Source organism: Merops nubicus, unplaced genomic scaffold (genome assembly GCF_000691845.1).
Source record: "Merops nubicus isolate BGI_N331 unplaced genomic scaffold, ASM69184v1 scaffold11679, whole genome shotgun sequence".
NCBI lineage: Eukaryota > Metazoa > Chordata > Aves > Coraciiformes > Meropidae > Merops > Merops nubicus.
Genome location: NW_008630215.1, coordinates 68,903 through 84,981, shown reverse-complemented (window position 1 = coordinate 84,981; position 16,079 = coordinate 68,903). Strand labels below are relative to the sequence as shown.

The following is a 16,079-nucleotide window of genomic DNA, read 5'->3' as shown; positions in this document are numbered from 1 at the left end:
TCCAGGCAGCCTCCTAGCATTCTTTCAATTTGTTTGCATTTTAGTAATATGTGGGTTTTGAAACAAATATCGTTCTTTAAAAAAGTATAATATGGAGCAAGCAGTAAGCACTGTTGACATTTCCAGCTGCACTGATTGATAAGTCAGTGTGATGGCAAGATACCATGTGGAGCTGTGTAGCCCTCAGGGCTCCCTGTTCAAGTCACAGAACCATATGGGGGCTCAGCATTTACAGAGCTCCAGAAGATGAGTGGGAAAAAAAACTCACAGTGAAGTAAGTGTATTCAGTTAATGCTGTGTTTCTTCAACATGGATATCTAGTTGCCTTGTGAAGTATCAGCTGACTGGAAATATTGATCATCTTTTCTTACTGCAGTAATAAAATACTGAGTAAAATAAATAAATACATTTGAGGAATTGGTCTGGGTTAAGCTGGATTTCACTAGATAACAGAAGTGAGCCTAAGAATATTACAGCAGAAGAGAAATTACCAGGATTTTTTTGCATATTCTTGTGATGTTCTGGAGCACCATTTGCTCTTGCAAGACCTAAGCTGCTTCCATTATGTAGGCTAATTTAGGTGCCATCGTGTGTGTCACTGCACTACCAAGTGTAGGCATTCCCCATATAGCTGCTCCTCAAAGTCCTGCGTCCTTTCTTTCTAATTCAAGTACTTCTGGTTGGACAGTATGCCACATTCAGAACATGAAATAGGCTTAATACTACCACAGATGTACAATGTAAAAGTACCTTGTTCCTTTATGAGATTGTCCAGGTGGACACTTACACTTCAGATGATTGTATGCCACAAGCCATGAGAAAAGACAGTTTAACTTCATAAATGCACGTGAAGGAAATTTGCAGTCTTCATTTTTACCCCTGAGAATTCCAACTTTAGTCATACGTTACTTTTCTGTCACCCTTCCTTTGCCTTTTCCCTGTCTTGCTGTGTGTCCAGTCCTTGGGTTTGCCCAGGCTCCCTTTAGCTCAGTCAAACCATGTAGATTCCATCTTCTTTTTACTTCTGAAGGTTGTCTGTGCACAGGTCTGTCTTGCAGTGTTGTCCCTATTACTTTTCTTAAGGCAGGATTGTGTTTGTACTGCAGTTGTGATACAGTTTCAATCTTTGGACACACAGTCCATGAGTATACTGCCTCAATGAAATTCACCTATTAGATGTGTGCCAAATCTGTAGTTCCCCAGTGCTCAAGAGCAGAGGAATGACTTTTCCATCTGCAGAAGTTCCATCTGGAAAAAAACAACAGACTCTGTGTCTGACATGGATGCTGAAGAAGTGTATGTGTAGGAGAGTGTGTATTCCAGGCACACTTACAATTCAAATGACAGTCAAGCCTCAGTTCTGCTGTAGAGAGAGGGGTTCTTAAAACTCTGGAGCTCAGATAGATGGCACATACGTTTGGCAGAGCTACTTAAGGATGTGAGGATGACTATAACAGGTCAGATGAGGGGTCCATTTTGCCCAGTATTTTGTGTCTGACGTGGCCATGGGTGGTTATCTAGCGAACACGAAGAACAGAATAAGTAAATATACTTCCCTACTGTCTTCAGATTTGATATCCTGAGCAGGATGTGCTTTATGTCTGTTTTGGAAATTTTCAAGGGATTTCTCATTCAAATTCTTGCTCAGTCTCCTAGTTTGAACACAGGCATTTTTTGCATCAACAGCATCATCTGTGCTCTACAGACCTGCTAATTTTTTCTTTGAACAAACATGTTCTTTTGTTTGACTTGAACTTGGTTCCTATAGCATCATTTATGCCTTATAGTTCTTGCATTGGACGAACTAGGATTTGAAATGCTGGTATCCGTGAACTGAACCCAGTTTGTAAAGCCCTGAGAAGCTCAGTGATGCAGGGCTTTCATTTTCATAGTGTGTGCTGGAAGAAGGGTTGTGGGATTGCAGAGCCAACAGCTGAGCAATTATCTGTGATCTCACACCCATTCATTTCAACACTGAACAGAGAGCAAGTACACCTGTCTATCTAGAGTGGCTTCTGAGTATCTGGACAAATTTAGAGTTCTGGATCCTGCTCAGAAAGACACAAAAAGAATTACCCAATAAATTTCATAACTGTTCTTTAGGAATTCCACATTCCTATGCATTAACAGTCATTATTTTTCTGGTATTGGTGTGAGTTATTACCTCTTTGTGCTGTATCCCATAATAACTTCTGTAAGAATAATTGCTGAAGATGAATTCTTATCCACCTATGAAAGTGTAAATGTAGCCTTTCCAAAACAGATCTGCTTGCTGATTTGAGAGCTGGAAGGATAAGGACCTTATCATGGTCTGGTTTCTTCTGAAGATGACAGTAAAGGCAAAAAGTATGTATTGTCAGCATGAAAAAGTGCAAAATAACTACAAAGCATGATGTATTTTGTGGCATAAATGATCTTATAACAGTTGTTGGTTTTATTGCCCTCAAGTGTAATTTGAGTAGTTTTTCTCAGTAAGATTGTTTTTGTTATGTAACTGAACTCATAGAAGAATTAATTTCGTTTCTTTTGTGTGTGTGTTTGTGTTTAAGCTATGGAAGAACTGGATGGTGATGTGGTGAGGATTTCTTCAAGAGGAAAGTTTGCAGAAAGAGACATTGTGCAGGTGGGAGAGAAAATTAATAATTAGGTTTTACTGATTCTGTTTGGTGTGAATTCTTGTTTCTAGCAATAGTCTTGCCTTTCGTTTTATCTTAGAGCTGACATACTTTATTTTGGGATGTTGATAATGCGCTCAGAAACTGTCCGTGACACCTGTAGGCCTTTATATAACATAGTATTGGAGCTGCATTCATTAGGAAATTATCCCTAACTGGTAGTAGTACACTGATAGGGAAGTTCTATGCGTTACACAGCCATGGGATAAGAGTTAGTTCCCTCTGTACTGCAACCTTGCTATGATTCCATGAAGAAAAACTGCAACTTTTGTGGAAGTGGGCCACACACAGACTTCGAAGAAGTGCATTTGAGATAGCTTTTCCTGCCAGTCCAGAAGACCATAAGTAAGTGTCTGTCAGTTCCTTTGTTGTGTCTGCCACATGCGACCATGCACATGTCCCGTGGTTTAAGAAACCTCAGGTGATAGCTGGCACAGTTTGCCCAGAGGGGTGGTTGGTGCCCCATCCCTGGAAACATTCAAGGTCAGGTTGGACAGGCTTTCACAGTCTAGGAGGTTCCTCCAGTGCATTGAGGACAACTTCTTAATGCAAATGGTGGACAAGCCAACTAGAAGAGGAGCACTGCTAGATCTTGTGCTCACTAACAAGAGGGGCCTTGTTGAAGCAGTGGTGGTCAATGGGAGCCTTGGCTGCAGTGATCACGAGATGGTGGAGTTCAGGATCCTGTGTGGAAGGAACAGAGTACTCAGCAGGACCAGAACCCTGGACTTCCACAGGGCAAACTTTGGCCTCCTCAATCAACTGTTGAACATTGCAATGTATATATTTGTTTTATGTCTGCATGAGCTGAAACTTCAACATGTTTGATGATGCAAACTTTGGTATCTATGTTTAAGGTTCTTAATCCAATTTTTTTCTTTAGAATACAAAATAAACAAATCTACATAATTATATGGAAATTAAAATTATCAGATCTTCTTTTAAAGCTTGTCAGTGCAATAAATAACACCACCCAGTGCTCCAGGGCTGGGGAAGAGTGGCTGGAAAGCTGCCTGGAAGAAAAGAACCTGGGGATGTTGTTTGATATCCAGCTGAATATGAGCCAGCAGTGTGCCCAGGTGGCCAAGAAGGCCAACAGCATTCTGACTGGCATCAGAAACTGTGACAAGCAGGACTAGGGAGGTGATTGTGCCCCTATACACAGCACTGTTGAGGCTGCATCTTGAATACTGTGTTCAGTTTTGGACCCTTCACTTCAAGAAGGACATTGAGGTCCTGGAGCATGTCCAAAGAAGGGCAACAAAGGCGGTGAAACGTCTAGAGCACAAGTCTTATGAGGAGTGGCTGAGGGAACCAAGGTTATTTAGCCTGGAAAAAAAGGAAGCTCAGGGAAGACCTTATCACTTTTTACAACTACCTGAAAAGAAGTTGTAGCGAGGTGGGTGTTGCTCTGTTCTCCCAAGTAGCAAGACATAGGACAAGAGGAAACAGCCTCAAGTGGCACCAGGGAAGCTTTAGATTGGACACGAGGAAAAGTGTCTTCACTGCAAGAGTTATCAAGCACTGGAGCAGTCTCCCCAGGCATGTGCTGGAGTCACCATCCCTGGAGGAATGTAAGAGTTATGTAGATGTGGCACTGGGGGACATGGTTTAGTGGTGGACTTGGCAGTGCTGATTAATGTTGGACTTGATCTTTGAGGTCTTTTCTGAATGATTCTATAAATGTTACATTAAAATTCCCTCTCTATTTTTTTCCTAAATGGGAACCAGAAATGAGAATAAGATGACAGCAATTAAATTACCCTCATCATCTGTATGGATATACATTAAAGAAAGTCATAGACTCTTGAATTAGTTATTCAAGTAGTTGAAAAAGAGACTTTTTTCATTTCTGCAACACACAGAGAAAACAGCTCATGGGAGAGTGACATATAAAAACCATTAGAAGAGTAAGACAAGCTGCCTGCTTTAGTCAGTGTTGTCAAGAAGGTGATTATAAAAGTGGGGATGAGGAGAAGCTGGACAGCTGAACAGGAGGCAGGGAATAATGTTTCTCATTTTGTCAAAGCCTTTCTGATGTTCCTTGGTAGCCCATGCTGGGCTGGAGGGGGGCTGTCTGTAACCTGCTATGCTGTGTGTGTCAGTGCTGTTGAGCACAGCAGTGTGTGGAGTTCTGCCTCCAGAGCTGCAGGTGTTTCTGGACCCCAGAGGAGTATTTCTGCAGAGCCCTGTGCCACCTCACGTTTCTTTAAAGTGAATTCAGGTATCTCTGGCATGCATTGCACTTTGGTCTAAATGCATTTAAATAAGCACAATATATTATACGTAATTTCTCCAAGCAAGAGCAGCTCCAGAAGTTGCTGTTTTCACATTCAAAGAGCATAAATGGATATTCTTCTTAAATGTTATAAACAAAATCTGTGAAAGTGCTTTGCATCAGAACTATTCTAATGTTTGCTAAGAAATAAAAAATTATATGCAATGAACACCCTTTTGTATTTCTTTAGAATTCGTTGCATGTCAGAAATGTAATAAAACATTTATTTACTATTAATGTATTTCAATCAGAGCTTTGCCCCAAGCCATACTGAATTACCTGAAGGCAGTATTATTTTATGCTTTTTTTTCTATATAAATACAAACAAATACATAGCAGACTAGCTACATAAATAAAAAGGGATAATGTCAAACCCTTTAGGTTTGGTATGACCTTTATTTTACGTCTGGCAGGATAAAACTAATTTGCTTTTATACAATTAACTACTCACTACTCAAACATAAAAAGTTTTATCTTTTTAGTGTCTTAGTTAAAATTACTTAGTGAAATTAACTGTTAATTTTAGCAGTCAGTATTGTGAAATACTTTAATTAAATTAGTAAAGGAAAAATTTGGCTGCTAACAGTGAGTCACTGTATCTATTACATTTTCTACTGCCTGCAGTTCATGTAAAGACATGACCTTCATGATTCCCTCCTTGCTGGCATACATATGGATTGTGGGGACTCCGTATTGCATACATACCAATTCTTCTACAGTTTATTTAATTTCTGCTCCTTTTTATCCTTTTTCTACTTCAGGAGTTGTAGGAAAATGCTTGTAGTAATGTACCCCTTGTTTCTCTTGAAAATATTCTATATTAGCCTTTTAAATTAAATAGAAAAGGTGCCTTACATTCCATCAGTTTCCCTTTGGTTTCTCTTAACATCTTTCATTCTGTTCCTCTGCCACTTGTGCTACTTCTGTATCTTAGCTCTAGGCTCACTTTGCCAGCTGTCCTTGTATATCTGTATGTCTGCTTATCTGTCCATAGTTTCTCCAGCTCCTCAGACATCTATATATACCATAAGGAGAGGGGAGGGAGACTTAATTCAGGCTATCTATATTGCATAATTGCATTTCAACAATTACACCGTTGAAATAGCCTCCTTTTGCTGCAGAACAGTGGTCCTGAGTTTTCATGGGTAAGGAGATATCTTGGGATGGGACACATCATGTTCCTTAACTCAGACTGTATGTGCTTTTCACATAAGGCTGACATTGCATTAGGAAATGAAAACCAAGCTCATCCCTTCCCAGCTAAATGTGTAAACCAGCAGGCTACAGAGATGCTTGTTTTGTTTTGTTATTCTTCCAGCTTTGTGCTCCTGGGGACAGTCAGGAAAAGTTGATGGATTTTAAGAAGGAACAACCACTTGAAACAGGGCAGTTCTGGGCTGACTTCTGAAAACTGCTAGAGATTTTTTTATGAAATGCAGGAGCCAGTACTAGTAAATGTCAGCACAGTATGTGCTTGCCTTTTGTATGGAAAAGTTACAGACAGCTAATTATGGAACTGCAGATACCTTGCTTCCTGGCTTAATATCCTAAAATCAGGTTCCTTTTGCCTGTGGTTCTCGTGCCCTTGTGCCTGATACCTTCTTGGACATACACAATGAGGAGGTAAAGGATGCCTCTACCTGGAATCAAGGCTACTCTCCTTGAACAGTCTTGCTGTCTACTCTTGTAGTCTGGTTGACTACGTCAGCCTGTGCTGGCTGGCTCTGCTTGGGCAGTAAGGTTGGGCTAGAGGATCTGTACAGGTCACTTCTAGCTTCAACAGTTCTGTGACTAAGTCATCATCTTCTAAGATACTTCAGGTGTACAGCTTCCTGGGGAATTGCCCCAATCAGTAGCTGTTTATGCTTAATTTGGTGACAGGTTTCAGTTTAATTCAACATAGTTCAAATACATAGGCTTGAAGCATTTTTTTCTGGCAATTTAGGATCCTCTTGAAAAGAGTTATGCAAAGAGTCATGTCTTACTTGGATTCTAAACACCTTTTAGAAGGAGACTGATGCCTAGATAGGTTTTGTAAGTCCAGAGTGAGAAGAGCTTTCCAAAGTTGTTGTAAAAATTATTTAATTAAACTCACGTTTGTCATTACTGAAATGGCTTTGATTTTGGTTGGCTTGTTGCTTTTGTTTTCCTGAGAGTTCTTTTATTGTTTTGAAGTATTTAGTATATTTCTTTTTTTTTTTTTTATTTCTGTCTTTTCTGGAAGACTCTCAGGACCTTACAAATACAGCATAGGCTAAATTCTCACTGTAATTCAGTGTTCCCCTGAATCTTGAAAACGTCAATGCCTTTTATAAAAATGGAATTTAATCTATAGCCTGAGTTGCTGTGCAGCCAAGTAAACAAAATTTGTCTGGTTGATGTAATAGGCAAAAGAGTCTTCAGATGTTAGAGTTCAGCCAGGAGATGAGATCTCTGTGGGTTCTCAATCAGATCTAGTTTTATCTTGGAGTTAGAACAGGTAACAGTTAAATCTCCCCTGGTTTTTTTGGTTTGTTTTTGGTTTGGGTTTTTTTTTGGGGGGGGGTGGGAGGTATCCTTAGGCTTTCAATTCCAACATAGCATAGCCTAGAGTATCAGTACCAGAAGTAGTCTGGGGCATTGAATCTCAGCTTTGAAAAGTCAGCCAGCTGTTGCCTTTAGATAGGCTCCAAAATCTGAGCAAGCAGTAGAATTTCAGATCAGGCCTCCCTTTGGCAGAAGCGGGTGGCCAGCTTAGCCCCCTGCCGCTCCGCCGGGGCGCCGCTGGGGGTGAAAACCAAGGAGCCGAGAGATGCTTTTTTCCATACCAGTAGCACAAGCATCTCATTAATTAGGAAATCCAAGCCAGAGCTGGGTAGCTGACGTTCCAGGTGTTGAAGATCTTAGTATCACATAACAAATTCCTTTTTGAATCCAATCCTTTTTGCTTAGATTTTTTATTCATTTGTTAGTATAATATAGCAAGTGTTCAGGCGGTTCATAGTTGTACCAGGTATAATGCAAAATGACCAAGAATACAAAGTTATCCTTTCTGTTTCATTGACTTTGGATAGCAAAAATTCTACTCATGAACTTGCCAGGGCAGAGACAGTCTGGTCGGAGAACCCCATGAGCAGGAAATTCTGAGACAGAATTACCTTCTTGTATGAGAAGGATTGAGAGATGAAAGAGATGAACCAAATATATCAGTGAAACAGGTCATTAGCAGTCTGAGCTAGCCATGACTTCTGCAAAGAACTTCACCCAACTGCAAGCATGATACTGTATTAGAAGACAGATTTTAAAAGTTGACATACAACGTGTATACATAAAATATATACTATAAAATACAAAATGTGTATATGCATATATAAAATATGGAAGATAATGTAATTGTGTACTCTATCTCCCTGGGCAAAACTTTCTTATTTTATGTTGTAAGATGTATTCTTTGTCTGCATAACGACTTGTGTGAACGTTTCTTCTGTTTTGCAGTTTGTGCCATTCCGAGACTACATTGACAGAAGTGGAAACCACGTGTTAAGCATGGCAAGACTTGCTAAAGATGTTTTAGCTGAGATCCCAGAGCAGTTCCTCTCCTACATGAGAGTCAGAGGAATAAAGCCATCACCTGCACCGCCACCCTATACGCCCCCGGTTCATGTGTTGCAGACTCAGATATGACTGTTCCAAAGTGCTCAGCATTTATCACAAGTCAAGAGTCTCTGGATGCAGCAGTAGCTTCTGATAACGTTTTGGAGCTAGAAACATTCTCTTCACATACCAAAATTGGTTGCATGAGCAACTGGAAAGCTTTTAAATGCTAAGAGCAAAATGTTGATGTTTTCTCTTTTTTTTTTGACAGAAAACACTAATTTTTTGATGTATTTATTGGAGGGGAAAGCACAAGTCAGGATTTCAACTCAGAAGATATTGTCCTTTCTGAATACTGTGTGTATATAAATGTATAGGAATGCTATTACTCTGTATCAATGTTTACATGTTACTATTTTTAAATTTCAGTACTTTTATAACTATATTCTTAAGAATAAAAGTTTGGAATATTGACTCACATGTCTTCTAGCTTGCAATAGTTTGTCACAAGATAACAAGAGTAGCAATATCTCTTTGAATGTTTGTCCAGACAAATAGAAATGAAGGCTAAGAAAAGGATAAATTTATATGTATTTTCCAGTACCTTAATTGCTTCAATCAGTGCTCAGTAATCCGTTCATCTCATATCTTGAGAACAAACTCCTAAAATGTGAATAACATAATTGCCTATGACTTATGACTGACTCCAAACTTTGAGGGGGAGGACTGCGTATTTTTTCAGAGACTCTCCAATTTCCAGGTTTATCTAAGTTTACAATTTTTAAAACTAGTTACTGCAAATTAGAAGAGTTACTTGCTCTAAGTAATTAAAGAAAATTACCTCAAATCAGAACTATCAGACTATTATAGTTGACTCACTGAGCTCATTAAATCTTATCACGCACTCCTTAAAGCATTGGAAATGTTGCATCAGAAAAGTCTTTCGGAGTGATTACAGCAGATGTTTTATAATGGACCATTTTAAACTTAATGTAAAAATTTAACTTTTTGTCTAGATTGCCCATTCAAAGGGATGCTGGCTCTTAATATTTGGGTTTAATATTGTCATTTAATCACGTTTCCATCCAGGGTGCATGAATGATAATGTTAATTAACTGGTTTTAAAATTGCACAACCATGTTGCTTTGTGCACAGTTTTGTGTACAGAACAACCCAAAAATTTTATTATATGCCTGTTCATATATAATTATAAGATGGTTTTTGCATGTACAGTTTTTACAGGATACACGGTTTTGTGCATTTGTGTCAGATACATTTTATTTAGAACTAATGGCCTTAAATTTCACAAAACTCCTGAAATGATTGTGAATTGCCTTCAAATACTGTTAAAATTGAATATTTTAAATTTTTTGTGTCACAGTTGTAACTGTCTTGTAATGTAACTTTTTTTCTTTGCAAAAAACCTGTTTACTACTTCTGTTTCTTACTACTGTATGTTGTAATGTACAGTATAAAATTACGGTGCATTTTTTAAGCATGAGAAGTTTTTTGCCAGAAAGCATATCTTCAATGTTAATGGCATATAACTATGTAAATGCAGAATCTTCCATTTTTAAATGTATTTAACTTCCTTTAACTATCTCATGTGAGAAATTACTTTTTCCAGATAATTATGCTGTTAGTAAAAAAAAAAAGGTTTTTTTGTAAAAATAAATATTGTTTTATTTTTATTTCAAAACAGTTTTTACATAAATATTGGCTTTAATTTTCTCACCAAAATATGTATTTCTTAGTGGATTGATGTTGCATGAATGAAATTTGATACCTGGCAACTACAAATTTTGATGAAAGCGCATCATAAAGAATAAGTTTAAATCTACTCGGTGGTGGTGTTCTTTTATCTTCTGTCTTCCTTTTTTTTAATACTTGCGGTGTTGGCACTTTAGAAATAAACAAATTATTATTATATTTGTTTAATTTGGTTAGACAAATCTTTATGCTGACGTTTGTGTTGGTTCCCAGTGGCTGGCCCACGTATTTAGCACGTTTTCATTCCAAGGCCAAAACTACAAACTTCTTTTATTCAGTTTAGAATAATTTATTAGCTCTCAGTTAACCTGCACCTTTTATTAATCCAAAGATCAGTCTCAAAACTAATTTAACAACTCATTTAACAAGGGAAGGAACTTTTAAAGAGAGGTATTACTTAATCAAAAGTATTTTTTATTTAATGGAAGAAATAGATGTGACCTATGGACTAAGTATTCTAGTGGGAAAAAGAGACTTTTTCCAGACTTGAGGCATTCCCTTTATATTTGCCAACTAATTGGCTACACATTGTCTAATGTGTACAAGAATCGTTGTGTAGTACTACTACACAATGTGTGTACTACTCAAGGAGTAGCCTCAATCATTCCAGTATTAGAGTTGAGAGTTCATGTTGAGAACTTGAATTTCCCCAAGGTATCATATGCAGACATTTTTAATTCTGTCTTTATTCTTCAGAATAATGAAACACAACACTCGTATTCCTTCCCAAGAAGTGCTAGCTACTACCAAAACTTGATAATTTTCTGATTGAAGAGCAGCAGAGAGTATTTATATTTAAGAAAAGTAAAATGTGACCTATTATGTGACAAGTGATTTGCCCTGAAAGAGAAACTGTTGGCCTTGCTGGAAGCTCTCTTCCTTTCATATACATCTGGGGACTGTTTTTTTTTCTTCTAAGACATGCCGAAAATGCTATGGCAGGGTGCAAACTGCACAAATGTTCCTACAAATGAGGAAGGGCACTGTCTTCTGGAGGGTGCAGTTTGAGAGGGTCTAATTTAGGTTTGATTTGGACTAGTGAGGAATTGTTTGCTAAGCTCAAAGAAGAAACTCTTTTGATCTTAGTTATGAAATAGAATGTTGTGATTTTAGGCAAAGATGGCATCGTGGTTTAAGCCCACTCAGCTGTCAAGAAATCACCACACAGCTTCTCGCTTGCTCTTACCCCCCTCCAGTGGGATAGGGAGAAGAAAATGAAACAAAAGGCTCGAGGGTCGAGACAAAGGACAGGGAGGGCACAATCACCAGTTGTGGTCACAGGCAAAAGACAGATCCAGCTTGGGGAAACAAAATCAATTTAATTTAAACAACAAAACCACCAGCAGTTTACCCACTGAATCAGAGCAGGACAGTGATAAATACAACTGGATCTTAATAAAACCCTTAGAACACCCTTCCTTTCCTCTCTGGCCCGGCTCAGCTACCTCCTCCCCGCCAGGGGCACAGGGAATGTGGCTGTGGTCAGTCCCTGTCTATTCCATGTTGTTTCTGCTACGCCTTCCTCCTCAGGTGGCAAACCCCTCACAGTCTTCCCTTATGGCAATGTGGTGTCCCTCCCATGGCAGACAGTCTCCCATGAACTTTTCCCACTAGCACGGGTCCCTTCCATGGGCAAGTCTTCCCAGTGATGGGCTGCTCCAGGGTAGGCTTCCCTCTGTCACAGCCTCCTTGGGACCAGTCCCCTGCTCCAGCCTGGGGTCCTCCATGGGCTGCAGATGGGATTCTGCCCCACCATTGATCTCCCAGGGCTGCAAGGGCTCAGCTTGCCACCTCACCACAGGCTGAACTGGAATGGCTGCTCCAGCACGCCTCGCCCAGCTCTTTCCTCACTGGACTCACTGCCTGCACGGTTGTCTCTGTCATGTCCCACTCGTTCCCAAACTGAAGAAATCCCAAGACAAATGAACCCACACAACTTGGTTTTCCCCTCTTCAATGTTTTGTTACAGAGGCACTGATAGGCTCAGCCCTGGCTAGAGGTGGATCAAGCTTGGAGCTGGGGGTGTTTCTGAAAGCTTCTTACAGGAGGCACGAGAGTACCTTCCCTCACTACCAAAATCCCAGCAGATAACAACCCAACACAGATGGCAATCTATACAAGAGAATTTATGTGGACTTCAAATCAGCTCACTTCTGTACACAAAAAGGTTTGTTAAGTGCAGTCCCTCAGCGAGGTATCTGAAGGAGAGGAACAGAGCTCAGGAGCTGAGGTATTATCTGGAAAAAAAAAAAAAAAAACCACATTTTGAAAAACTGAAATTTCTCCACCTTGGTAGGGACGGATTAAATTTGCTCCAAAATACTTTACAAAATAGCTGAAAGAATCAGAATGATAAATTAGTATCATCTTCAAGAACTAATAAAAGGATGAATTATGCCAATGCAGTGGGAAACCAGGGAGCATAGGAAGAGGCTATTATGACTTTATCAGAAATTCTTTCAACAGAAAAATCAACAAGAACAGAAAGGCAGAATATGTCACTATGCGTAAATGTAAAAGGTAGAACAGATAATGTGTGAAAATGGACAGAAAAACACCAAATAAAGCATGACTTCGCTGCTAAAGCCTGGTAAATCCACACCAGAAAGGGAAGGAAATTTGAAACCATTATTTAACCGAAAAATGAGCAAATAGTAAATCTAGGGAAAACTGAAATGCTTGATGTGGCAGAGGGTTAATCATTGAATAAAACAGTCAATTAAAAATAAATCTAAACCTAGTTTTACATCTGCCAATAAAAATTTGTTAACAATACACACTTTTGAAACAATTTTCTTGAACAGCAATATAATGAGCTTCAAGATAAAAGAGAGAAACAGCTGCTTTAACATGACATTTTAAAAGCAAAGCAGGAGATAATGGCCTCATTTGAGAGGTTATAAAATACGACAAAGCTGGTTAGACTACTCAGAAAAATGCTATCAGTCTTTCATTGTCAAGCTGGAAAAATACAGAAATTGATGTTCCACGGGGACCTGTCTTGCTTTTGGTATTATTCAGTTATTTCCATTGATGATGAAATATATAAAAGACAGTTATTAAATCAGAATCTTATATCAACTGCAGATAATTTAGTCGCTTCCAAAGACGGGATTAAAACTTGAAATTATTTTTATGAATTAGGAAAAAAAAAACCTGAAATAGGAGCAAATTCGATCAGGGCAAATAGGTAAGTGTAGTTAAGTAACAAAAAAACCTACTACACAATTTCAGTGGTTCTGGCTGTGCAGCAAGTCTGCGAAACACTGTCTGAGGCTATAGTGGATCACAGAATAGACACTGAGGGGGAGGCAGCTAAGGAGAAGTTTTGAATAGAGCCCACCCTTTCATTGTTCTCAAAATAGTAAGGCCTTAGCATTATAGTGTATCAGGTCCAGTTTTGAGACTTCAAATAACATGTGGGTCAACTGGAAAAGTCACAGAAGACTGAGTCACAGGTCACTGAGGACTGCTGGAACCATCTGGACAAATGATCAGGGAGTGTTTCTGTAGGGTTGGCCTCCCTGACAGAGATTGTCTCTAACTCTTTCTGATGATCACGGTGAAGTACCACGGCAAGGATCACTGTGTGAGGTCGGGACAAGCCCTGCTGATGGGGATGCACGTGGTGGAGCAGGCTGATATTTTCAGGAAGGACTGACCATGTTCTTAGGTTTCTGTTCCATACTGCTCATGTTTCCATATGAAATGTGCTCTTACCTTCTCTCAAAATGCTTTATGGCAATAGTACAAATGTTCTTCAGCAGTCCCTGATGGATTATTGCTTCCTTGGCACAGAATTGGTAGGGTATAATTTCAGGTTTTATGTCAAGCCAGCATTGTGCATTTGCGTTCATTGCCGTCAGAGTGCGAGTGACTGTAGGTGCCTGGTATTTTCAATCTGGCCATCAAGCCAAAGGATATAGAGTACTAAATTTCTGAGCATGTGCCTATAGCCAAGTGTTTGCCAATAATAAATTTCATCGCTGAGAGTCTTATTTGATGATTTTACTTTGCAAACAATCAAAGGGATTGAAGTGACTGAGTGTTGTGGTAGATACTCCGTGCTGCAGGTGTACGGCCGCTGTAAGCTACCGGCAGCATGCAGGGGGGTTCCCAGTGCCCTGGGTGCCACTGGTGCTGGGACAGCCTCTACAAGCCACAGCCAGCCTGGCCTGCACACTGTGCAACTCTGTCACCTCTTCTGTGCTCTGTTCCCCACGGAGCAGAACTTCTGCCCAGCCTCCAGAAGGACACGGTTATTATAATACCTGGGTGGCCTGTGCATCCCCGTGCCACAGGCTCTTACATAGTTGCGTTTGCTTCAGGCTGATGAGGAAATCAAAGCAATTGGCTCCATGTGCAAAAGTGATTGGCACTGAACGTTGAGTCTCCAACTGAGTGGGCCATCAGGAAGCAATTATCAGCCAAAGGGAATTCAGAGGGAAGAGAACTGGGTAGTTTCCATGAGCACGGAGGAGTACTGCAGACTGAGGAACTTCTCTTCAGAGAAGAGGAGTGAATAATCCCCTCAAAATGTCATTAAATACTTCCACTGGCAGAAAGCCCCTGACAGTACAGGAACTAGCGTGCAGCCCTGATTGATTGCTTTCTGTGAGCAGGAGGGAACAGAAAATATCAATATGTTGTCAAATCTGGAGGAAAAGAGGGGAGCCCAGAAGGAATCTCTCATGGCTGTTTTTGACAAATATTGCCGTTAATGCGATTAACAAAGGGATTAGAGGCCACATTTATAAAATGAATGAATATATCGCCTCGCCAGGGTTGCAGGCTAGGAGACATGATTAGAATTCAAAAATTGTTGATTAAGTGGAAGGAAGGTCAAGAATCAGTGAGATAAACTGCTGCAGAAAAAAATATAATAATACTGCATTCAGGAGGGAAATAAATAAACACAAATGAAATCAAATGAAATGAAATGAAAATGAAAAATACCTGTATAAGCAGCGGTTCTGGACCTAATAATCTGCAGATTACAGCTGGGCTCCAAATGGAATGTGAATCAAACTGTGACACCACTGCATAAAAAGCAAAGATCACCCTGGAAGATGTTAATGTTGGTTGTGTTTGGCCGGGGAGGGAGATAATCATTGCTCCAGGCTAAGCCGTGCTGAAGCTTTAGCTCGGCACTCTGTCTGGACCATGGGACCACAGTTTAAGGACAATGCAGACAATTTTGAAAGAGTCCAGGAGAGAAAAAAAAGCAGAGGAAAATCCTGTGAGGAAAAAATTAAAGCACTTGGCTATGTTTTGTATGCAAAAGACTGGAGGGAGAGTGCTAACTGTGTGTCTGTGCAAAGGGTGCTGTAATGAGCCCTTCTCAAAGGTCAGCGATGACGGGTGACGTTAGCATCCCTGGCAGCAAAGAGGGCTTATACGGGCTGATAGACAAACCTCCCTCACTAACTGGAGGCCCCTTCCTGGGTATCTTGGGGAAATTACGTTGTCTTTGTCTTAGAAATTGTTCAGAACAGGCTAGACAGCTGCTAGGGATGGCCTATTTGTGTGACCTCCCTCCAAGCAGAGAAATAATGCATTAAACAGTTAAATGTCTTCCTGAAGCTTCATTTGTGAGATCCTGCAAATGCAGGGGGACTGATTAAGATACCTGCAAGGATAATACATTGGGAGAGGAGGACTGAAGTTGGCGGGTGGTTAGGAAGGCACTGGGAGGGCTGAGAAGGGCTCTGGTGAGATTTTGTCTGAAACGTGTATGGTCCTAGTCACCTGTTTTCAAAGTGATGAACTCAACAGGATGGTGA

General features: G+C 40.0%; 1 protein-coding gene across 1 annotated transcript; it reads left to right on the top strand.

Moving 5' to 3' along the window:
• The first annotated feature begins 2,549 nt into the window (after nt 1-2,549).
• Nucleotides 2,550-8,821, top strand: LOC103779567 (copine-8-like). The gene is made up of 2 exons (XM_008947200.1): nt 2,550-2,623; nt 8,428-8,821. Exons 1-2 carry the CDS (start codon nt 2,552-2,554, stop codon nt 8,614-8,616), a joined length of 261 nt encoding a protein of 86 aa, XP_008945448.1. The 5' UTR covers nt 2,550-2,551; the 3' UTR covers nt 8,617-8,821.
• The last annotated feature ends 7,258 nt before the right edge of the window (nt 8,822-16,079 follow it).

Bases quoted from the DNA above. Each gene is read 5' to 3' on its own strand.
- LOC103779567 (XM_008947200.1), top strand. From the start codon at position 2,552: ATGGAAGAACTGGATGGTGATGTGGTGAGGATTTCTTCAAGAGGAAAG. The intron at 2,624-8,427 runs GTGGGAGAGAAA...TCTGTTTTGCAG, and splicing joins CAGAAAGAGACATTGTGCAG to TTTGTGCCATTCCGAGACTA.